General features: G+C 53.6%; 3 protein-coding genes across 9 annotated transcripts in view; 2 read left to right on the forward strand and 1 right to left on the reverse strand.

Annotated features, from left to right (window-relative positions):
• The first annotated feature begins 1,842 nt into the window (after positions 1–1,842).
• Positions 1,843–14,021, forward strand: Tfip11 (tuftelin interacting protein 11). The gene is made up of 14 exons (XM_052754958.1): positions 1,843–1,973; positions 3,276–3,480; positions 3,767–3,984; positions 5,929–6,082; positions 6,308–6,464; positions 7,676–7,803; positions 8,427–8,579; positions 9,458–9,985; positions 10,069–10,175; positions 10,681–10,849; positions 11,252–11,495; positions 11,815–11,957; positions 12,292–12,457; positions 13,615–14,021. Exons 3-14 carry the CDS (start codon positions 3,776–3,778, stop codon positions 13,968–13,970), a joined length of 2,514 nt encoding a protein of 837 aa, XP_052610918.1. The 5' UTR covers positions 1,843–1,973; positions 3,276–3,480; positions 3,767–3,775; the 3' UTR covers positions 13,971–14,021.
• Srrd (SRR1 domain containing) lies at positions 14,020–19,658 on the reverse strand. The gene is given in 9 exon segments (XM_052754967.1): positions 14,020–14,089; positions 14,091–14,186; positions 14,188–14,376; positions 14,669–14,714; positions 15,052–15,206; positions 16,207–16,305; positions 16,391–16,614; positions 17,698–17,738; positions 19,474–19,658. Coding segments are annotated over 9 exon segments (1,074 nt in total). The 5' UTR covers positions 19,647–19,658; the 3' UTR covers positions 14,020–14,038.
• A 13-nt stretch (positions 19,659–19,671) lies between these two features.
• The window catches only part of Hps4 (HPS4 biogenesis of lysosomal organelles complex 3 subunit 2), a 35,782-nt gene continuing 31,696 nt past the window's right edge, over positions 19,672–23,757 (forward strand). The window contains exons 1-4 of one of the 7 annotated variants that reach the window (XM_052754963.1): positions 19,719–19,790; positions 20,489–20,582; positions 21,216–21,714; positions 23,394–23,484. In XM_052754963.1, the coding sequence (XP_052610923.1) occupies positions 21,674–21,714; positions 23,394–23,484 (132 nt within the window). In that variant the 5' untranslated portion in view covers positions 19,719–19,790; positions 20,489–20,582; positions 21,216–21,673. Of the gene's footprint in view, positions 19,791–19,872; positions 20,583–21,215; positions 21,715–23,393; positions 23,485–23,757 lie in introns of those variants that run through there. The other 6 variants (XM_052754961.1, XM_052754962.1, XM_052754965.1 and 3 more) reach the window with 6 other exon arrangements.

The following is a 23,757-nucleotide window of genomic DNA, read 5'->3' on the forward strand; positions in this document are numbered from 1 at the left end:
TCACCCCTTCCCTTCCCCTCTCCATTCTCCTCGGGGCAGCTGAGAGTTACAGCTTGCCTGCCCTTTGAAGGATTGCCCTCTAGCTTCCATTTATATTGGTTCTTAAATTCTTTCATTAATGTGACTAGAATCTCCAAGAAGGACCCTGATTTCACCAATATCATGATGGCTCTGACAGACTCCCCAAGGGCTTCACTTGTATGTCTTTCCTGTGTGGTTTATAGTTAGGTTTTATTGCTGTATTGTAAAGACCATGACCAAAAGCAACTTGAGGAGGAAAGGGTTTATTTGTTTTACAGTTCACTCAGTAAAAACAAGACAGGTCCAGGCGGTGGTGGCGCACGCCTTTAATCCCAGCACTCAGGAAGCATAGCCAGGCGGATCTCTGTGAGTTCGAGGCCAGGCTGGGCTACCAAGTGAGTTCCAGGAAAAGGCGCAAAGCTACACAGAGAAACCCTGTCTCGAAAAAACAAAAAACAAAACAAAACAAAAAAACCAAGACAGAAATTTAAAGCAAGAACGGAAGTAGCAGCCATGGAGGAACACTGGTTACTGGCTTGCTCTCCATGCTCACCTAGGACAACCAGAGCAGCGGTGGCCCCACCCACAGTGGGCTGGGCCTTCCCACATCAATCATTAATCAAATAAAGGACTCCACAGACTTGCCTACAGGCCATCTAAGATAATTCTTGTGTGTGCCAAGCTGCCAGGGAAAAACTAAAACCAACCGGCCAAACAAAAAACAACCAAAAAACCCACCAGGATATGGTCTTTTAACTCTTTGTGAGAGAAAACTAACCTGTTCTTTAACCCGAGATGACTTCAGACTATGACCTGGAATAGTGTAAGAGTGTAAGGTGAAATAAGCTCCTTCTTGCCTGGCGTTGGTGGCGCACGCCTTTAATCCCAGCGCTCAAGAGGCAGAGGCAGGTGGATCTCTTGAGTTCGAGGCCAGCCTGGACTACAAAGCGAGTTCCAGGACAGCCAGGGTTACACAGAGACACCCTGTTTCAGAAAAACCTAATCCAAAACCAACCAACCAACCAACAAAACAAACAAAAAAAACAAAACAGAAAAACCCAACAACCCCCCCCCCCCAAAAAAAAAAACCCAACCCGCTTTTTCTTCTCTTTAGTTGTTTATCACAGCAACAGAGAAATAACTAGAGAGGAAAATAATAAAACCGTTTCCTAGGGAGAATGCTTGGGCACTCCTTCCGCCCATTCATTCCTTAAACTGTTTCTGGGTCCACGCTGGCTTGTCCTAAAAGAGCCATGAACGAGGCACTCAGGTCCATAAATCTGTTGTCTTAGTGTCATCATATTTCGGAAGAAAACAGGAACAGGGACTGGCAAAGGAACACGGATTTATTTACAGCCTGGCCAGAACTGCCTGGAGATAAGTTCTCAGGTTCCTTTGCCCTTCCTGTTTACAGCTTTACAAGAAAAGACGACGCAAAAGCCAGGAGGCATGCATGCAGAGGGGGACCCGCACGGAGACATCCCGGGGTTTTCAAGCTACTCTTCGGGGGGGGTAGGCCCTTCGCCTTTCCGTTTCACAACATGGGGTCCAGAGGACACTAATTGCTCAGGGTCCCCGGGACATTGGTTCAGACGGTCTGGACCGGCGGCTCTCATCGCGGGTGGCTTCCCTGGAATCAGTCCTTCGCCGCCGCCTTGGACAGACTGACTCGAGCAACCGACAACCGCGTACCCTGGGCCCAGATGTCTACACGGCCTCAGTTCCGGAGGGAACCGGAAGCAGCCGGGCGGGATCACTAGTTCTTCCGGCACGCAGACCCGCCCCCTCTAGCGTTAAGTCGCTGCCGGGGCAACAGCGCGCCATTTCCGCCGCTGGTAGACGTCATTCCGGCGCGCCGGCAGGGCTACATCCGGGTTTCTGCTGGCGGGCTCCTCGCAGGCTCTCGGACGCTGGGCGAAAGCCGTGTGGACCGCGATCGCCGAACCCTCGAGGTGAGCGGGCGGCGGGGTCGCGGGTGGCGTCCCGGGAGCGCGGGCTGATCCCCTGCGGCGAAGGCCCCACGGCCTCCCTGCGCCCCGGTCTCCAGCTCTGCCCGCTGCGGGACCGGGATCAGACCAAGCACCGGGACCCGCCGGCGTCCCGATGCTGACACTAAATAATCGGCCCCCGTCGCGCTCGTGTTGTGAGCGTCTGCTGACCGCTCTGGGCTTCTTACCACCTCTGTGCTGGGGAGGCGTCTGTGTTGTAATCCGGTGGGTCCAGGGCTCCCTGCCTCCTTTGAGGACTTTGCACTCAACGTGCACTCGTAGCTGAGGTTGGAACTTGTTGCGGTTAGCCGGTGCTTAGTGAGGCGCAGCAGGGAGACCTTTGTAACTTCTAAGCAGTTCCACCGGGCCAGAGGAGGTCCAGATCTCGCTGTACGGAAGACCGCTGTCAGGCAGTGGTGCAGCTGAACACGGTCGCCTCACGTACTGAGGAAGTTAGTGTGCAACGTAACGTGCTGGGGTTTTTGTATGTTGTATCCACGCGTGTGATAACCACGCACAGAGGCGCTGGTAGAGGTGGGCTGTGGTTTAAGTGTTCCTGATTTTATCCATCCATCCATCCATCCATCCTTCGTTCCTTCCGGTTTTTGGAGACAGGGTTTCTCTTATGTATCCTTGGCTGTCCTGGAACTCGCTCAGTAGACCAGCATGGCCTTGAACTCACAGAGATCTGCTTTTCTCTGCTTCCTGAGTGCTGGGGTTAGAGGGGTGTGCCATTTGGCCTGGTGAGAATGCTGGAGTTTTTGGTTTTGTTTTGTTTTTTTTTCTTTTGGTACTCAAGACAGGGTTTCTCTGTGTAGTTTTGGTGCCTGTCCTGGATTTTGCTCTGTAGACCAGGCTGGCCTCGAACTCACAGAGATGCGTCTGGCTCTGCCTCCCAAGTGCTGGGATTAAAGGCATGTGTGCCAACACCACCAGGTGAGGACGCTGTTTTTTAAGTACCTACTGGGAGTTCAGTTTTTGTTGTTATTTTGTTTGTTTTGAGACCAGGTCTCACTGTGTGGCCCCGGCTGACCTGGGACTCACTATGTAGACCAAGCTGACTTTGAATTTACAGAGATAGACCCTGGTGGAGTGGTGGGATGGGGTGGGAGGAGTGGGGGAATGGTGTTGTCTTTTCTAAAGTGCCACCTTGATCAGTTCTTACAGGCTCCTTCTGAAACTGACTGTAGCCACCGATGGAGTCAGAGAGAGAGATGGCTGAATAGATTCCTGGGTAGAACAGTTTGTTTATCCCACACCCTCTAGGTGCGACTGTGAAGTGTCACTCGTAAAGACTGCAGCCTTCCATTACCTCAGACGCTGCTCGGGTTTGGGAGAGAAAACCTGAGTGTTACACTGTCCTTCAGTCTCATGAAACAGTATTTCGGAAGACGTTCGGAAGTTTCCCTGGGACTCCAAATCGGCTAGATATAACTCTTTCCTGGAAAACCGAGAAGGCTTGGTTCCTAAGGTGATAGCACAGAGCTGTTACTTCTTCCCTGTGGCACTCGTGTGTGATGTTTGACTCTGACACGGCCATGGCAGTGTGGGTTGTTAGACCTGAGTGGACGGCTGAGACTGACTTCTCTCACTTGTTGCAGAGCTGGTCACCTTGTCCTGTGTTTAATGGCTCCTTTATTGAGTAGTAGCCTGAGGCTAATGGGATTTCCTCTGGAGGAAACAGGAGTAGAGATTCCCGGGGAATCTTCAGCTGGCCCTAGGTTTTCACAGTGCTCTTCTTGTCCCCCTTCCTCTAGTGACCGGCTATGTCGCTGTCCCACTTGTACCGGGACGGGGAAGGCCACCTGGATGATGACGACGACGAGCGTGAGAACTTTGAGATCACAGACTGGGATCTCCAGAATGAGTTCAACCCCAACCGGCAGCGTCACTGGCAGACCAAGGAGGAGGCCACCTATGGGGTGTGGGCTGAGCGTGACTCGGACGAGGAGAGGCCCAGCTTTGGAGGCAAACGGTACTGTCTGCTGGGCTGCATGCCCTGGCTCTAGAGGGTCGGGGAGGCACCCCCAGAAGGCTCTTCTCCTGGCCTTATTGAGCTACAGGTAGCTCCAGCGTCTTGCTGTGTGTTGTTGAGCGGGGGTGGCAGGTTCCTCTTCAGTGATGGGTGTGGTCAGAGTACAGCTGTGTATGGAGAGAGGCGTGCCCTGGTCAGGAGCATCCTCACAGGTCCTGAAGGACAGGGAGGCTAGGGAAGCTCACTCTGGAAAAGAGTGTCGGCTGAGACGAAGGTAGAAAGTGACAGGTCCACAGGGAAAGTGTGGTGGTACAGCCTGGGCTACACAGTGAGACACTGTGGTGGTACAGTCTGGGCTACACAGTAAGACACTGTGGTGGTACAGCCTGGGCTACACAGTGAGACACTGTGGTGGTACAGCCTGGGCTACACAGTAAGACACTGTGGTGGTACAGCCTGGGCAACACAGTAAGACACTGGTGGTACAGCCTGGGCTACACAGTAAGACACTGGTGGTACAGCCTGGGCTACATATAGTAAGACACTGTGGTGGTACAGCCTGGGCTACACAGTGAGACACTGTGGCAGTACAGCCCGGGCTACATATAGTAAGACACTGTGGCGGTACAGCCTGGGCTACACAGTAAGACACTGTGGTGGTACAGCCTGGGCTACACAGTAAGACACTGTGGCAGTACAGCCTGGGCTACACAGTAAGATACTGGTGGTACAGCCTGGGCTACATATAGTAAGACACTGTGGTGGTACAGCCTGGGCTACATATAGTAAGACACTGTGGTGGTACAGCCTGGGCTACACAGTAAGACACTGGTGGTACAGCCTTGGCTACATAGTAAGACACTGTGGTGGTACAGCCTGGCTACATAGTAAGACACTGTCTCACAACCAAAGGAAAAACAACAAAAAAAGCGTGTGTCCCCACACTTGATGACCCTCAGAATTTTTTAATACTGAATTTTTTATACTTGGGATCCCCATCCCCACTCCCACCCCACCCCCCACCCCCGCCAAGAAAGGGATTCTTTGTATGGCCCTTGCAGTACTGGAACTCCCTCTGTAGATCAGGCTGGTCTCAAACTCACAGAGTGCAGGGATCAAAGGCGTGAGCTACCACCACCCAGCTAGGATTTTTATCTGTCTGATTTTCACACTTGAAATCTAAAACAAATGCTGTGTGTGTGTTGCTGGGAATTGGACCTTGGGCCACATGCATGCTAGGTAAGTGCTTTACCACTCTCAAGCTAAAAGCAGTCTTTTCAGTTGTGAAGGGAGGCCCAGTGGCGCAGCAAGTCCAGGTGCTTGCCACTGCCCCTCAAGCCTGGCTGGCTGAGTTCAGTCTCCAGATCCTGCATGAACGGCGAAGAGGAAGAACCGCTCCATACAGCTGTCCTCTGACCGTCATATGCTTGTCAAGGCACATAGGCCTCATCACAAACACAACATAGTACCATTTTAAAAGGGTCAAAGGGAAGTAACATTATTACATCTTACTTTGAATTTATAATCAACTATTGATAATGACAAATCTTCAGCTACAGATTCAAATTGAACAGACCCCATAAATGTTAAATGTGGGCTGGAAGAAGACTCAGCAGTTAAGATCGAATCTAACTGACCTGAGTTTGGCCCCAGCCCGTCAGCTCACAACTGCCTATAATTTCACCTTCAGGGGATCTTTTGGCTCCTTGTACACTCACACAGTCATGTCCGTAACCACACACAGAGATACTGTTTTGTTAAACATGAGATTGCTGGAGGCCAGTTTTGAGTCCTTTTGGAGTTTGGACATAAGTAAACATATTATGCTTTAAAGTAGATCCCGTGAAGGCCCTCTCTCTAAGGAGTTCTCTTCTGGGCAGTTCCTAGGACAGCGTGCTGCAGAGGTGTTCTCTATAGCCTTGGGGGATTTGTGTCTGTCTGCAGGGCCCGAGACTATTCTGCGCCCGTCAACTTCATCAGCGCAGGGCTCAAGAAAGGGGCGGCTGAGGAAGTGGACTCCGAGGACTCTGATGATGATGAAAAGCCCGCAAAGCAGGAGGACTTTCCAAAGGATTTGGGACCAAAGAAGTTGAAGACGGTAGGTCCTACAGGGTAGTCTCCAGGGGCACCCCTCAGAGGTCACCAGTGCAGAGGCTTCCTCGACAGGGAGAAGCCCAGTGGGCACCCATGTGTGTGCTGCCCGTGTGGGTCCACGTGCAGCCTTTCATAATGCACTGTAGCTGCAGGCTGTCCTCTCGTTGGCCTGAGTCCCTTGTATTGTTCTGTTTCTCTCTCACCCTTGCTCATCTTGCCTTCTTCGCAGGGCGGCAATTTTAAGCCCAGCCAGAAAGGCTTTGCTGGAGGAACCAAGTCCTTCATGGACTTTGGCAGCTGGGAGAGACACACGAAGGGGATCGGGCAGAAGCTGCTGCAGAAGATGGGCTATGTCCCCGGGCGGGGCCTGGGGAAGAACGCACAAGGTGAGGCTGTGGCCCAGGAGGAGTGGGTGCTGGGGTGGGGGTGGGGCTCACCTCATCTGCCTCTTCCCTCTAGGGAGCCTGTCAAGTATGGCGTGATCTCAGTGGATCAGGCCCTGGGAAGGATGCTCAAACTCAAAACCAAACAAAATAGCTGTTAACTCTGCAGCTGGGTTTGGCAGCGTGGCCACTTGTGCCCCCAGCTGCATGGCTTTCTCAGAATGAAGTAGCCGCTTAAGTGGGAAGGAAAGTGTTGGGGTCTAAATTGCCTGCAAATAACTGCGAATATTCCTGAGTCGGACAGTTTCACCAAGAACTCCAGATTTTGCCTGGCAGGAGCTGGGCTGCTTCCCAGCTGCCTCTGGGGCTGTGTGAGGTCTTAAAGCTGTGTCCTCCGCTCCCTGTGGCCTGCCAAGTGACCGTTTACGTGAGGCTGCTGGGCTCTGAGGCTCAGCTCTGTCCCCCCCTGCTGTAGTCTTTCTCAGTCAGCAGCTCGGCGCCAGCTAGGTCGGTGTGCAGCGTGGCGGCCTTCACCAGCTGAGGATGTGCCTGCTGCTGACTGACCAGAACCATGTTTCCCACACCATCCCACATTGAGAAACAGCCCCTGGCACACACATAGCTCACCACCTTGGCCCGGAGCCACGAGGAGCAAGAACTTGGTCTTTTCCAGCAGGGACTGGGTCCGGTGAAATTTGCACCCGGGGCCACCCACGTTCATCTCAGTAGTGCTGAGCATGCTGGGAAGAGGATGGCAGAGCATCTGTGAGGTTCCAACAGTGCTGAGCGGGAAATGGAAGGAAAACCTGGGAGCAGCAGGAATCCTCATGAAAATGCTGTGTGTTTATTTCCAGGGCTTAGCCATGTTACAAATGTTAATTGCAGGCTGTGTGAGCCCCTTACCAGTCCACAGCTGTCCTTCAGCCAGTCAGCTCCTGAGTTACTTGACACACAGGCTTCTGAATGCTGGCAGTGGACAGTGCATAGGGCTGAATCCTCAGAAGTAGTCTGTTTCCCACTCATCTACAGGCTGCATGTTACGAAGTGATGTCACTCCTCAAGTCCCAGGGCCATGGCACTGTCCTGAGCACAGGGTCCTGCTCTGAGTAGTGGTGTGCTGTGGGAAGAGGAGTAGGGGGTGTTCTCTTAGTGGTGTCTTCACATAGGTGCCAAGATCTGAAAAGTGTGTCTGTCTTTCACCTATCCTTGCTCAGGTATCATCAACCCCATTGAAGCCAAACAGAGAAAAGGCAAAGGGGCTGTGGGGGCCTACGGCTCAGAGCGGACCACTCAGTCTCTGCAGGACTTCCCCGTGGCCGACTCGGAGGAGGAGGCTGAAGAGGTACTGAGAAGGGCAGCCATATGGGTGGCTCGTGGCTTGGACCATTCCAGACAGAGGTTACTTATGGGCTTTGTGTTCTGATGGCCTTTAGGTGTCACCACACACCTGCTTGTGTGGCAGGCCCTGCTGGGGGCTCAGTGTGCAGCCAGTGGCAGAGTGTGTGTGAGGTGGACGGGGTGGGCACTGGCATGCTGCGCTGTGGTGATCTGACTGCAGAGTGGGCTCAGCTCAGAGATGGCCCTGCAGGAGATTCCTGCACAGCTGCAACTCTGGACACTTGGAAGGAACAACAGGTTAAAGCCGTGTGAGAAACGGCAGTCACGGCACTGACTTGAGGGTGTGCGTGCCCTCGCTCAGGCTGCCCTCTGCTCACCGTCTCCTGTGGGGCTCTGCCAGGTGGGGCCAGTGCTTTCTAATCCTTTGTGCTGTTTCTGAGTTCTGCATGAGTCAGTGAGGACCAGCAGAGCTTTGCCCTTCCCCCCGGGGCACCTGCCTTGGCATCTCACGCCTGTGCTGTACAGGGGTGCTGGGAAGTGGTGCTAGGTGGTCCAGGCAAGGCCTTGGTCCTGGCTGCTGTGGAAGAGGCTCCTCCTGTTCTCACTCTCTGCATCCCTCTGCCTCAGGAGTTTCAGAAGGAGCTGAGCCAGTGGAGGAAAGACCCCAGTGGGAGCAAGAAGAAGCCAAAGTACTCCTACAAGACTGTGGAGGAGCTGAAGGCCAAGGGCAGGATCAGCAAGAAGCTCACAGCGCCTCAGAAGGAGCTGTCTCAGGTCAAGGTATGAGGGCTTCACATCGGTCCCCGTCCATCCTCTGAGGTCTGATAACTAGGTTACTGGTGTGTGTGTGTGTGTGTTGCTTCCCTTTCTCTTTCCCAAGACAGAATATCACCATGTAACCCAGGTTGGCCTAGAATTCTTAGCCCAGGCTGGCCTCAAATACTCAGTCCTCCCCACACCTCCTGACATTGGGATTCCAGTGCATGACCGCTTCTCAGTCCAGTTCCTCTGGCTCTTCATGGCACAACAGTGGTCAGGACAAGTGCACAGTGCTCCCATCCGTCTGGAGCTCATGCCCAGTGAGTTCAGTAACAGTTCTAGCAGAAAGTACTCAGCAAGCACAGAACATGCCAGGCCCTGCCTTCCATGCAGCCCGCCTCCCCATGTAGACTACTGCGGTGAGCGTAGCTCCTAACCCTGGGGCCGCTCTTCAGCCCGCAGCTTCCTTTGCTTTGGTTTGGGTTCTCTGTAGGTACATTTGTAGGTAAACTTTGCTCCTCTTGAGACCCAGGAGAGGGCTCCTGGGAGTGCAGCAAGCAGGTAGGGAAGGCGTGCTGACTGGCTGGGAGCCAGGAGAAAGACCTCTCCTTTAAGGACTTCTGACTTGGGGTTCCGACTGGTCCACAGGTGTCAGGGTTGTCGTAGTTGTGAATGAAGTGAGAGGTTTGGGACAGCTGGGATGGGGGGATGGCCTCCTCCTCGGTGATGGACAGCAGTGGTGGCAGCTGCCTGTCATGGTTCCGTATGAGGTAGTGTGGTGTGACAGCTCCAGCCTGTGGTAGGCAGCTCTGTCCACTAGCAGGGCTCTTGATACTTGGCCAGCGTCCTGTCTCCCTGCAGTGGGGGCTGACAGGTGGCACCTTGCCACTCTTTCCAAGGTGATCGACATGACAGGCCGGGAGCAGAAGGTGTACTACAGTTACAGCCAGATCAGCCACAAGCACAGCGTGCCCGATGAGGGGCTGCCGTTGCTGGCGCAGCTGCCCCCCACAGCTGGCAAGGAAGCCAAGGTGCCAGGCTTTGCGCTGCCCGAGCTGGAGCACAACCTGCAGCTGCTCATTGAGCGCACAGAGCAGGAGATCATCCAGAGTGACCGTCAGCTGCAGTATGAGCGGGACATGGTGGTCAGCCTGTCCCATGAGCTTGAGAAGACCGCCGAGGTCCTAGCACACGAGGAGCGTGTCATCTCCAACCTCAGCAAGGTGCTAGCCCTGGTGGAGGAGTGTGAGCGCCGCATGCAGCCCCATGGCACTGACCCCCTCACGCTGGATGAGTGTGCCCGCATCTTTGAGACACTGCAGGACAAGTACTATGAGGAGTACCGCCTGGCGGACCGAGCAGATCTTGCTGTGGCCATCGTCTACCCACTTGTGAAGGACTACTTCAAGGATTGGCACCCCCTCGAGGTGAGCTGGGGTGCAGCCTGCAGCTTGGTCAGGGGCCTGGTTACTGAGGTGGGAAGGCTGATGATGATGTCACTGTTCTGCAGGATGGCAGCTATGGCACCCAGATCATCTCCAAGTGGAAGAGCCTCCTGGAGAACGACCAACTTCTGTCTCACAGCAGCCAGGACCTGTCCTCGGACGCCTTCCACAGGTGCCAGGGGCCCCACACCATAGTGTCCCCTTGCCTGCCTGAGGAGCAGGAATTCTGCTAAAGGCTCCTCTTGACTCTGCTCCACGCTGGCACTGCTCTGGGGGTTGAAGGCATGCTCGCTCACATGTATTACATCCTGAGTGTCCAGGAGCTGGGCTGACCCTGGGAGGACCATGAGCAACTTTGCCCCACAGTCTGGAAAGGCAGGTGGCAGACAAGTGAACGGGCAGTGTAGGGTACTAGTGAGAACCGAGAATGAGGCAGTGTGGGAAGGCAGAGGTGACCCCGAGTGTGAGATGTGTGAACAGAGGCTCTTGGTGGGAAAGCACCTCATACCCTGTGCTGACATCATTAGCCCACATGGTCCTGTGGCAGCTGTCAGTGCGTGGCACCACTGAGGACCCCAAGGCCCAGAGCCAAGGCATCACGGGAGCCCCTGAGTGGGTCTGTGGGTGGCACACTTTGAAGCCAACACTGGCTGACCAGCTGCCCTTGCCTCTCACAGGCTCATGTGGGAGGTCTGGATGCCTTTTGTTCGGAATGTTGTCGCCCAGTGGCAGCCCAGGAACTGCGACCCGATGGTGGACTTCCTGGACAGCTGGGCACCCATCATCCCTGTGTGGATCCTGGACAATATCCTGGACCAGCTCATCTTCCCCAAGCTGCAGAAGGAGGTAGGACAGAGCCCTGGCTGTCTCTTATCACTTAGCCCCTCTGCCCCTAGACTGCTGGGACTGGAGGACTGTTAACACAGCCGGTGTTCTACAGCAGTCATTCCAGCCTTTTCCCCAGTGCCCCCTTCCTATCGCCCTCAAGAGGGAGTTCATTTCCTCACTGCCTTCAGTGAGCCTTGAGCCATGCTGAGGTTGGAGTCGGTGTCATGAGTGGTTTTTTTTCCTCTGTGGAGGGACCTAGAGTACAAAATGCCTGCCATTTACCTCCATGGTGGATCTTGCCCTCCACATACATATCAAGGACTGTGGCCCTTGGTCAGGACACACACGCCTCTTTCCTAAGGACAGCACTGGTGTGTCATAACTGTCCGCACTGCTCATCCTTCTCCATTCATCCTGCAGGTGGACAACTGGAACCCCTTGACAGACACTGTTCCCATCCATTCGTGGATCCATCCGTGGCTGCCCCTCATGCAGGCCCGCCTGGAGCCGCTCTACTCCCCGGTCCGCAGCAAGCTGTCCAGCGCGCTGCAGAAATGGCACCCCAGTGATGCCTCAGCCAAGCTCATCCTGCAGCCTTGGAAAGAGGTCCTCACCCCCGGGTCCTGGGAGGCCTTCATGCTCAGGAACATTGTGCCCAAGCTGGGTAAGGAGACGGGACATGTGGGCCACATGGGGTTTGCTCAGTGTTCCACCACGGGTGTACTGGTTTGGTGGAGGTGGAAGGGGAATGGAACCGGGGCCTTCCTGATGTTTCTCCACCGTGACCAAGGTCTGAGTGAAACTCTGGGCTCTCTGTGCCTTGTGGTTTTCCTGACGAGGCCAGAAAGCCACTGGCTTCTTAAGTGCTTGTGAATCCTGGGGTGGAAGGAAAGATCTGACCAGAGACAGAAGAGTGCTGGATAGCACCCTGTGCTTCCATGACTGCACTGTGGAAGCTGAGCCAGGGACCATCTCTCTTGCAGGCATGTGCCTGGGTGAGCTCGTCATCAACCCCCACCAGCAGCATATGGACGCCTTCTACTGGGTGATGGACTGGGAAGGGATGATTTCTGTCTCCAGCCTGGTGGGGCTGCTGGAGAAGCATTTCTTCCCCAAGTGGCTTCAGGTGCGTTGTGTGGTCCAGGAGGGACATGGTGGGGTGGCGAGAACCTGAGTCCTCAGTGCCCACTGCTGTCTGGGCATGATACCGCCTCACCTCAGCTCCTTACAGAATCTGTCTGGAGATGTGGAGATTAAGGGTCAGCATGTGTAGGCCACAGGCTGGCTCCAGATTCTACTAGTAACTGCTAGATGCTGCAGCTCTGTGAGCCTGTAGTGCGGGCTGTGGGGAGGAACAGCGTTGCATACAGCAGACGGCCCTGGGGACACTGCTCCCACCGCTGTGGGCCAGCGTCTTTCCAGTGTGTGGCTACTGGCTCAGAGTCCTGTGTCCTTTGCAGGTGCTGTGCTCCTGGCTCAGCAACAGCCCCAATTACGAGGAGATCACCAAGTGGTACCTGGGCTGGAAATCCATGTTCTCAGACCAGGTGCTGGCACACCCCTCCGTCAAGGACAAGTTCAACGAAGCACTTGACATCATGAACAGGGCCGTGTCTTCCAACGTGGGTGAGTGGGGCTCCTGTGGGGATGTCCTGGACCTGGTCCCTAAACATTGTCTTCTGTGAGGCCACCCCAAGCATAACTTCACTCCCTGGACAGTGTCCAGTGGACTCAGCTACTTACAGAGGCTGACAGGCGTTGGGTCCGACTCCAGGCAGGTTTCCCACACTGCTGTGCAGACATTGGTGCTCCGCTTCCCAAGTGATGCTGTGTTTGACAGTGTTGGTGCCTACTTCATGGGCTACAATGGCTACGCGCATGTCCGTGGCACTTGGCAGCTGGGTCCTTGTGTATCATTGCTTGCTGTGGAGGCCCAGGGCTTCTGTGTTGCAAAGGTCACATTGCTGAGCTCTAAGTGGACTGAAGGTGTTCATAGCAGGAGCAAGGGTGTTGCCACTTAAACTTTATACACAATACGGGCCTCTCCTTGCTGTGTTAGCTCTTGGTGAGGCCCAGTGCTTATGGAGGGCTACGTGGCTCCGGGGTGGCAGCTGGAATGGGAGTTGCTGTCTCCTTTAACCCATCTCCACCTCATCCACCCCAGACCATGTTCCCAGAATTCTTTCCCTGTGCTTCTCACAACTTAGCATTTGGGTCACCACATGATCCTTCAAGTAGCCATACTCTGGCTCCCTATAGTTTCCTTTTTTTTTTTTTTAATTTAAATTTTTGTGTTTATGTTTATGTCTGGAGGGGACTGTTGTACACACGAGTGCAGTGCCGGGGACCCAGAAGAGGGTATCAGATCCCAGGGATCTGGAGTTAGATAGTTTTGGGCCAGCTGAAGTGAGTCCTGGGAATCAAACTGGATTCTCTGCAAGCATAAGACATACCCCTAACCAATGAGCTCTCTCTCCAACCCCCGTTTTCCATTCTTTGAGGGCAGGGGCCTCTGTAGCCATGTTAGACTATGAGGTAGTCTTGTGGATGGTGATTTTAGGGGGCCACCTCTGGGCCCCCATCTCATCTGATATAGGTTTGCATCTGATATTTGATATTAGTTACAAGTTCGCAGACCAATTTTGTGGTACTGTCCCCAAGCACACGGCGATCTTGGATTAGTGTCTGGGTCCTTGGGCAGAGTTGCCTCGGTGAATCACACATACCGTGTCATCATAATGCATGTTGGGGTCACCTCTCCTCACCGCCCTCCCTTCTTCCAGGTGCCTACATGCAGCCAGGTGCGCGAGAGAACATTGCCTACCTCACCCACACAGAGCGCAGGAAGGACTTCCAGTATGAGGCCATGCAGGAGCGCCGTGAGGCTGAGAACATGGCTCAGAGGGGCATCGGTGTGGCTGCCAGCTCTGTGCCCATGAATTTCAAGGACCTCATTGAGACCAAGGCGGAGGAACACAACATCGTGTTCATGCCCGTCATTGGCAAGCGGCATGAGGGCAAGCAGCTCTACACCTTTGGCCGCATCGTCATCTACATCGACCGGGGTGTGGTGTTTGTGCAGGGCGAGAAGACTTGGGTGCCCACCTCCCTGCAGAGCCTCATAGACATGGCCAAGTAGACATCACAGCCCTGCACCGGACAGGTGTGAATAAACAGCACTTTAAACCGACTTTACAAATAATGTCTCTATTTGGGAGACCAGGCCACCAGGGCAGGATGTGATGTGATCTCACCAGCCTGGGCTGTATTCCTGGCCTGGCACAGGAGATGGCATGGTCTGCACCATGGCTCCCGGCCCAGGCGGCAGGTACTGCCCACTACACCAGCTGAGCTCAGTCTGTCTGTTTCCTGATGATCTCCAGGTCCTCACAGTCCTGGTAATCGGGCTCTTCCTGAGATGCCCACAGGTCCCTGGGCAGTCTCTCCAGCTTCAGGTGAGGGAACCAGTGGACGGAGATGTCGTTAAAAGTATCCATGTACTGTGGAGTCTGAGGCAGTGGCAGCTCCTCCAGGCCTCTCAGAATCTGAGCAGAGGTCCAGACACAGGCATTAGGCATGACCCTGCTCTCCTGCTGTACCTTTCCCTTCGCTGGCCACCCCATTGTCCTTTTGAAAATACGAAATGGGGATTTGTATTTCAATGCTTCTCAGTCCCAAAGGCAGTGGAATGCTGGACTCACCCGAGAATGAAGGGGATTGGGCAGTGACTGGCTCCAGGGGAGCCCCTGACAGTACATTAGGCTTTGTGTGCTCAGAAACAGCAATGGGGAGTGTGGCTTTGCATCCCCACCCCCACCCGGCTACTCCGTCAGATACCTTCTCAATGTAGGCATAATTTTTCTGCAGAATCCTCGACAACAACCTAGAAATAAAAATATATATACATAATTAGGAAGTATATGGATGGTTCTTTGTTTAAATGAGGTGAGCTCAGAAAGGGTTGGCGGATGTGGAATGAGATGCCCCAGCAGGTGGTCACAGGGAAGAGGGTGGCACAGGGAGGCACAGCCAGGCACTGCGAAGTAGGTCTTTGCACTTGAAAAACATGGCTGCTCAAACACGTTGTCCCCAAGAAGAAGAAATTATTTGCAGATTCCTTAAGTGCTTTAAGCTGGACCAAGGGTTTGGCATTTGCCTTAAGCCTTTTACCCAGTTCCTTATGGGGAAAGCCTTTCTGCCTGCAGGTGGGTCTGGCTTACCTTTCCTCGAGGCCTCGGAAACTGTTCCCAATGATGACCATCCTGGAAAGGGCATCTACGGACCAGTTGCTCCACAGCAGATTGTTGTACAGAGCTGTACCACAGTGTGGCATGTAGAAGACGGTGGGCTGGCCTTGGACACTGTGCTTGCCTTCCTGTGGAAACAGAATGGGTGCTGAGGAGCTGAGTGCAAAGCCTGACTCTTCGGAGCGTGGCTGTGAGTGATGTAAATGGGAGCTAGATGGTGGTACAGGAAAGGAGCCCAAGCTCACTTTATGCCATGTGATGATTGTCCCCATGTCCTACATTCCAGAACCCTGTATCACTGCAGATCCTCTTCAAAGTGGGGTCAGTCACCCCTTAACAGCTGTCTGGCCACACCTCCCTCTCCCCACAGCTTCCCTTCTGTCAGGCACGAGCACGTTGGTTTCCTGTGGCTGCCTCCGCAGGAGCTGCTGTGGTCTTGGACACAGCCCTGGAGGCTCTCGGTGCACACGCTAACCTTGCTGCTCAGCTTGGTCCCTACAGCTTAGAGGCGCCTCAGGGCTCGCTCATTTGCTCTGTACAAAGCCAGCACTCGAAAGGCTGGTCTGAAGTGAGTGTTGCAGGGTCTCCCCACTCACTGCTCAAGCAGCAGGATCATGAGGCTGAGACCATCCTGGGCTCCAGAGACCTTGTCAAAGCCAGGAGGGGTAGGGTCAAGGTGCTTGGAACTAGAGTTACAGATGGTTGTGAGCCTCCACATGGGTGTTGAGAATTTTTTTTTTTTTTTTTTTCCCCAGACAGGGTTTCTCTATGTAGCTTTGGCGCCTTTCCTGGAACTTACTCTGTAGACTAGGCTGGCCTTGAACTTACAGATCCGCTTGGCTCTGCCTCTCTGGGATTAAAGGTGTGCGCCACTACCGCCTGGCTAGGTGTTGGGAATCTTAAGAGCAGCCAGTGCTCTTAACAGCTGTAACATCTCTCCAGCCCTAGACTTAAGGGTTTTGCAAACCTAATACTAGTTCATGGTGCTTATTCAGGTTTTCACGGTGGATCTAAAATGAAACTGACTACTGGGCTTCCATGGGCTCTAGGAAGGCCAGCATGCTGGGGCCAGGGGAGGCACTGTCCACTGCCAGAGGTGGGTGGCCTGGAGGAGATGAAAACACCTACCTCATTCTCACTGAGGACAGTCACCCCGAGGGAAGCGAGTACTGAAACTTCAGCTTGGCTGAACAGAGGGTCATAGACCCAGCAGCGGCTTCTGGGGATCTGGATGGGAAGAGGGAGGGCCGCTTTGGTCAGTTCCAGGTACACCTCCACCATACCAGGTGCAGGAGAAGACCACAAAGCTCACCTGGCACTTCTCCAGGAAGAGAAGCATAAAAGCGAGCTGGGTCCGAGCAGTGACGCAGGAGGCAAAGTTCCCCAGGCCGTAGCACACACATTTCACAGGGCAAGTGCTCGTGGCCAGGGGCTCTCCCGACCCGCCAGGTGATGAGCCGAGGCACAGCCTTCCGAGGGCTTCCGTTAGGCCCTGCAGCTGCTCCAGCTGTTTTCTAAGACACTGGGTGATGGTTTCTGAAAGATCATTACCCCAGACAGTCAGAGCATGCACTCTGACCCCTGGAGCCGGGACAGAAGGGCAACAGGCCTCAACACCCAGCGTGAAGCTGCCTGAGACTGTCCAGGCTGCCGAAGGTGGGATCCTGAACTCTGCTGCCCCAAACCTAAGAGCGGGTTAAAAGGTTTACATCTAAAACCACGTGACTGAGACGTTTGTGCTGATTGTCGGAAGCTCTTGAAAGGTGCGCAGGATGCTGATGACCTCTACAAAGGGAATGGAGTGCTAGGTTCAAAACCACTGTCTCCTAAAAAGCCCTCCTTTTAGGTTACTGTCATAAAAAAAAGAAGCTATTTGTTCCAGCACTAAGCAAGCTGTTTTTGCTCACCAAGGTGGCAAAGTTATCTTTGCACAGGTTCCCCAGGTGAGGAAAGGCTGGACAGGAAACTGTCTATGTCCTTGCTGGGAGGAGAACCCTAGAACGTTTTTTTGGGTAGTAGCTTGATGCTGCCTTTCATTTAACAATCCAACTCTGGGACTGCAGCCTGCAGAGCAGATGCAGCTGAGTGATTGAAACGGGAGCCTTTGATACAAGGCGTAAGATGACCTGTCTTTTCATCTGTCTTTCACAAGGAACCATGCTGACACACACTGTATTGAGGACATATTAAGGTCTTCCCCGTAATGTCAAGGGAAAAGCAGGATAATTATAAAACGTAGCCATCCTGATAATGACTAACAGCATTTATTGCCTTCGGTGTGAGAGCCAAGCACTCACCATCTTACTTAATTCACAAAACTACACTGCCATCTATATATGTACTACCATATATATATACATACACACACACATATATGTATATGTATATATATATATACACACACACTACCATCTCCACACAGATTTAGCTGTGCCAAAGACACAACTCTGAGGAAGTCAGCATTAGAACATATCAAAGCAAGGCCATGAAGCAAAATGCCCTTCAGTGAAGAATGTCCTTTGCCCACCTTCAGGCAGGCCCTCCTTCCACTCCCATGCCACTTCCCCCTCAACTCCCCACCCCCTACCCCCCCCACCCCCCATGCCCAGTGATACTCACCCAGTGCTGAACTGCAGAAATCAGAGATCCGCAGGTCCTCCCTGAGGAAGAAATGGCATGGTCATCTCCCTTCTCTTTGGGGCCATCCTAGCCCTGACCATGAGCCAGATATGTGGAGGATGTAGGACCCTCCAATGTAGAACTAGCCCTTACTGAGTGACATACCCATGGCCTGGATACAGGCTGTTGGGATAAAAAAAAAAGGACCCTGGTTTCTCAGGGATGGTCTGGGTCTGTTCTGCATCTTTGGCCTGGCCAAGAGCAGCTCAATGAATACTGGGAAGTCCTTGAATTTAGGCTTTCTATTCATAGGGGTTTGCTTCTCTCAAGACTGTAGAGCAGCAGGAGGGACTAAATGAGCGACCCAGCAGGCACTCCATAAAGAGCTTTCCCATTATAATTACAATCCAAAAGGGAAAGTCCAAGGGTCTGGTCTGGTCTTTATTCCAAGTCAACTGGTTCCCACGGCCTAGAATTAAAATATGGCAGAGGCAGTGTTTAGGGGACCCTGAGAGGAGAGGAACTGCCCCAAGGCAACCTACATTCCCCATAAGGGAAAGGAGAACCTATTACATTAAAGCTCTTTGGAAACTCTAGGTAGTCCTGGATCAGATTCTCTGTGCTCGGGAGTCAGGAGTGAGCACCTCCATCTCACTGATCTTCAGGGGCTGTAGAATTCCTGCTGGCTTCTATCTGCCCCCTCGGCCACTCGGCCAGTGATTTCTGTTCAGAGATAACTTCTGGGTCACCACTGCTTTGTGAGTCTAACTTGGTGCCCGCATCACAGAAGTGTCATCTGAAATGGTACCCAAGTTTGTAACACGGCCCTGCAAGACCACAACTATAGTAAGGCAAGAACATGGAGTAGTCTGTGTATGGTGGGCACTGTCTATGTGCCCTCCAAGAAGGTATAGACCAAGCTGCGGGGAGATGGTTATGCAGTAGAAGAGTCCAGTGCAATGGAGAGGTTGAGGTTGGAAGTCATCAAGCCCTGGGCCTGCAACAATGACCTTTGTATGTCTCTTAGAGTGCCCAAGATCCTAATAGGGCTGTGAAGCATGTAGGATGCCAAAGTCTGTGCACACAGCAGCTGCTCGGTAAACCACTGATGCCAATGTTGAGAACTGTGTTCATGTAGCAGCCTCGATTTACAATACCGTTAACAGCCAATGTGGGGTGTGGCCCACACCGGTAATCACACCATTAGGAGAGACAGAGGCAGAAGCTCCTCCAGTCCCAGGCCTGCTGGGCTAGCCTAAGCTATCACAAACCCAAAACCGAAGCTGGGAAGATGGCTCATTGGGTGAAGGCACTTGCCACCCAGCCTGACCATCCTGGGTTTGACCATCCTGACCCATGCAGTCAAAGGAATAGTCCTCTGATCTCCACATACGCACCGTGACACACGCCCCCTCAACCTCAAATAAAGAAAACCCAAACCAACCAACTAAAGAAAACCATCAACACAGGGCATAGAATCAACATGAACAGGAAATCCGCGCCCTGGAGCTTACCAGGTGCCAGGAAGGGCTTTACGGTCAACACATCACCTAATCCTCTCAGCAGCCCTACGTAAGGTTTCCACCTCTATCTCAAAAAAGGCAAACTGAGGCACTGCATGGCAAGCTGTTGTAACTGCAGTCGCGGCAAAAATGGCAGCTTCACCGAGAGCTTGCGACACACCGCGACCCGAGAGGAGCTCGGCCTTCCCAGCGGGTTGGCACACCCACTTGGGGAAACTGAGGGTGGAGTGGACTCCAGGCGCGCTGCACTCACTCGGCCTCCCGCAGGCGGCGCCGCACAGCCTCGCCGTCCGCCTCGGGCTCGGCTCGGGGCCCGCGGGCCCGCCCCTCGTCCCGCCGCGGCCGCCTCCCCGCGGGGCGCTTCTTCCGCGGAGCCACGGCGTTCCAGGGCTCCGGCGCCGCCGCCGCCGCCGCGACCGCCGCCATGCCGCCGACGTCACCACCACGCGCCAGAGCGGCCGCCCTGCCACTGGCGTCACAAGCCCGCGCCGCACTCGCACGTCATCGCCGGGCTCCTGGAGGCGGGGGGGGAGGTGGGGCCGCGCGTGATCGCGGGGCTGCCGGGAGCAGGTACCGGGTGCTGTCGCGCAGGCCGAACGGGGCCCGGGCTCCTGGCGGGTGGGAGGGCGGGCGGGAGGGCGTGCGACCCGGGCGGGGAGGGCCGCAGCTTCCCGGCTCCCGGCTCCTGACCCATCGAGGCCACTTCCCACGCCTCCGTCCCCGGACCATCCTCCTGCGGTCACCTCCCAAGCTGCCAGGCCCTTTTCAGGTCCCTGCCCACAAGATGATCGCTGACCTCCTCCGGACCTTTGAGAACCAGGCCTTTGGGAATGGGAGGAGTGGGTTCCAGGACCCCGGATGCCCCTGCACAGACGCCCTGCGCGCTCTCTAGAGCGAGGTGTCTGTAACTGAGATGACAGGTCTTTAGGCCTTCTCAGGTGTGTAGGGGATCTCCGTCAAGGCACTTCCTTGTTCCTCAGGGACTTTGTTTGCTTTTAAGACGGTCTTACCCCGTAGCCGTGGCTGGCCTGGAACTAACTCAACAGTCTGCCTCCCTTTACCTCCCGGGTACTGGGATTAAAGGCCTGACTCCTTCCCCAAGACTGTAACACAACTGTCTGTGTTTCCACAGATGGAAGACTGGTGGCCAGCTTTGGAGACCGTGCCCCTGAGGGAATTAACCGGAGAAGTGGGAATAGGGTTATAGATGAAAATTCCTGAAGGGTTGTCAAGTGGAGGGATTAAACCATTTTTGTGTTTCCTCCTAGTGTTATCCGGGCAGTGCAAGACTGCTGTCACAGATAGTCATTGTAACTCCTTGAACCACCCGTTTCTGGGCCGTTCCCTCAGAGGAACCAGGGAGTAAGTGAGGCCAGGCTCCCTTCTGACTGGGTGTTCTGTGATACACTGAGTGGTCTTCTCCCCGTGGGAGCTTGAAATGAAGGGCACTCTGAAAGTTTCCTTCTCGCACCCTGAAAAGCTGCACACATTCAGATTAGGCTTTCGAGTGCTGGTTCCACTGTGCAACCGTTTGATTGATCTGTGTGGCTGCTTCTTCTTCTTCTTCTTCTTCTTCTTCTTCTTCTTCTTCTTCTTCTTCTTCTTTTTGGTTTTTTCAAGACAGGGTTTCTCTGTGTAGCTTTGCGCCTTTCCTGGAACTCACTTTGTAGACCAGGCTGGCCTCGAACTCACAGAGATCTGCCTGGCTCTGCCTCCCGAGTGCTGGGATTAAAGGCGTGCACCACCACCGTCCGGCCTGTGTGGCTTCTTAACACCCAGAACGCTCACACTTGTTATTTCATTTCCCTTCAGCAAGGCTGACAATGGTTTCTGCTGAAAAAAATGAAGGGGCTTTGACGTTTCTGCTACCCAATCTCTTTTTATTTTGAAACATAGTTTTGAAAGCTGTTTTGAAATCAACCATTCATTGAACCTTGTGGGTCACATGCATGCTCATGGGTTTCTGAAAGAATTGACTCTTTGTGTTTTACTCAGAGACACTGGAGTGTGAACTGGAAACTTCAGAGCATTCGAAGGGACCCACTGGATGGCTTTGAACTATTCTAAAGTTAGATCCTATCCGAAGCTGCCTCTGCCCATCGGCTGTGCTTCTGTCTCCCGTGGACCTCCCTGAAAGGAGTTGGAAGAGGTCCCAGTGCAGACAGCCAAATGGAGGCTCCTGAAGCTAGACTACAGACCTGACTTGTTGAGTGGATTTAGTTCATCTTCAGTCTGTTTCCTCCTGAACTTCTCAGAGATGCAGAGAGATTTCTGGAAATGAACCTGCCCCGAAGGGAAGTTACATTTTCATTTTGAATGAAAAGTATGCAAGTGACAGAAACCACCCGACTCGACCACACCTGGAATCAGTGGACTGGGGACACCAGTTGGGGACAGAAAAGTGCTTCTAGTAGGAATACCAGATGAAGAGGATGAGGCCAGCTGGAGATTAAATGGCCACCGCCACTCCCCCAGAGACAAAGTCAGCCTCATGGTGAGTGTCAAGGCCTGCCTGAAGCTGCTTCCAGGATCATTTGAGTGAACTGGAAGCTTGGGCCAGCTAGTCTTGCTGTTCTCCTGGGAACAACCTCATTAAATGTGGAAGCCATTTCTCTCCAGAGAAATGTGTTCAGACCTTGCAAGTTTTGGGCTGGGGATATAGCCCAGTGGTAGAGTGTTCTCCTAGCATTTGAGAAGCCCTGGGTTCAATCTCTAGTACAACAAAAATAAGCAAAACCCAGAACACCTTGCAAACTCCACCTCAGGCATTGTAGGTAGATGATTGCGATGGTGCAGCCAGTCTTCATGGTCACCTGGGTGTGGCTGTGTCTGTGGAGAGGCAGGATGGTTGCAGTTGAGGTTTGGCCAGTCTGGCTCCTAAGGCTGTTGCGCAACATCTGCCTGCAACTCGGTTCCCTCATGTAGCTTTGTCCTTTTTACTAACCTGGTTTGGCAAATGCTCCTGAGGTGACAGTTGTTAGGTGTGGCTGAACGAGACTCAGCAGACCTAGCAATACGTGTGGAGCCATTCCAAAGGATGCCTAAGGTATAGTGTACCTGGAGGAGCAGGGCTGATTTCAGAGTATGGGAAGATGGAGGATGGGTGGTCCACAGCAGGCTTTGAAAGTTCACAAATGCATTTGATTGCCATTAAACCTGTGTCTGGCCAGTTGCACATTGAGTCCTGGAGCTTGAGGACGTGGATGGTTTTGGGTCAGGTGTCTGTCATGAGGAAGGTGAAGTAGGAGGTTCAGGGGAGGGCCTTGAGTCCTGTGAGAAAGCTCACAGTCTTATGTCCCCTTTGTGGGCTACTGTGGCCTGGTTGGTATGCTTTCTGAGTCTAAGAACTAAAACTGAAGCCCAGTTTCTGCCTGGCTCACCTTGTGCAGTCAGGTGATGTCTACCTCAGGGCAAGAGTCTCCAAATCCAGACGTTCTGACTGGGGCTGTAGTCCCAGAACTTGGGAGGGAGGCAAAGGGAGGAGGCTGTGGAGTTTGAGGTCAGCCTCGACTACAGAGTGAGACCTGTCTGGGTTGGCTGAATGTCTTTAGAAAAAGTGCAGAAGGTACTAGAGACTCCAAAGGAAGACCCCTTTGCACCGAGGAGTCTGGAAGGGTGGGGAGGGAGCAAGATTGAGCTGCTGGCAAGGTTTTGAAGGTCAGAGAGGAGTCTGGTGTTTTTCTGTCCGCTTTCAAAGGCTACTGTCTTCTCCTTGTAGGTGAGCACGTCTGCTGCAGGCCCTCCATAGACATCTGTTAAATGAGTCCATGAGTTCTCAGGAAAGGGTTCCTCCTTCCCACCAGCATGCTTAGAAGTACAGTGAAGACACCTCAGTCTGTGTTGTTACCAGAACCCAGAGACAGCAAGAAAGCATGGCAGGCAGCGTGCTTGTACAGCTAGGGGTGCTGGTTTCTACAGCGCTGGTAGGGGGTGAGCTGGTTCCCTGCGGGACGGACAGCTGCCGCCTCTGGCAGATGGACTGATGGCTGCGCACAGGCGTATCTTTAGCCTGCCTATGCCGCACTTGCGGTGGGTTTATCTGCTTGTGGCTGCTGGACTCTTCCTGGCAGCTGAGCATCAAGCCCTCCCAGAGCCAGAGACAAAAGAGGAAGTGTCCTGAACTTGTCACTGTCACCAGCGGGGACCCATGGCTCTGTTCTGTTCTCTTACCAGGTGGAACTACTTTTTTCTGTATGATGGTTCCAAGGTAAAGGGAGAAGGAGACCCAACCAGAGCTGGCATCTGCTACTTCTACCCTTCCCAGGTAAGCAGGGCCGTCAATACACATGGCCTGTTTTTTTTGTTTTGTTTTGTTTTGTTTTGAGACAGGGTTTCTCTCTGTAGCTTTGGAGCCTGTCCTGGAACTCGCTCTGTATTCCAGGCTGGCCTCGAACTCACAGAGATCCACCTGCCTCTGCCTCCCGAGTGCTGGGATTAAAGGCTCGTGCCACCACCGCCCAGCAGCACATGGCCTCTTTTAAAACATGTTGGGGATGAAACTCAGGGCCGCGTGCATGCTCTCTGCCTTCTCCCCAGC

Source organism: Peromyscus californicus, unplaced genomic scaffold, assembly GCF_007827085.1.
Source record: "Peromyscus californicus insignis strain IS unplaced genomic scaffold, ASM782708v3 Scaffold_2__1_contigs__length_46816999, whole genome shotgun sequence".
NCBI lineage: Eukaryota > Metazoa > Chordata > Mammalia > Rodentia > Cricetidae > Peromyscus > Peromyscus californicus.

What these genes read in the sequence shown, in the direction of transcription:
- Tfip11 (XM_052754958.1), top strand. Translation starts at nt 3,776, where the DNA reads ATGTCGCTGTCCCACTTGTACCGGGACGGGGAAGGCCACCTGGATGAT. An exon ending in TCCTCGGACGCCTTCCACAG is followed by an intron (nt 10,176 to 10,680) that starts GTGCCAGGGGCC and finishes TGCCTCTCACAG; the next exon opens with GCTCATGTGGGAGGTCTGGA. An exon ending in GAACATTGTGCCCAAGCTGG is followed by an intron (nt 11,496 to 11,814) that starts GTAAGGAGACGG and finishes TCTCTCTTGCAG; the next exon opens with GCATGTGCCTGGGTGAGCTC.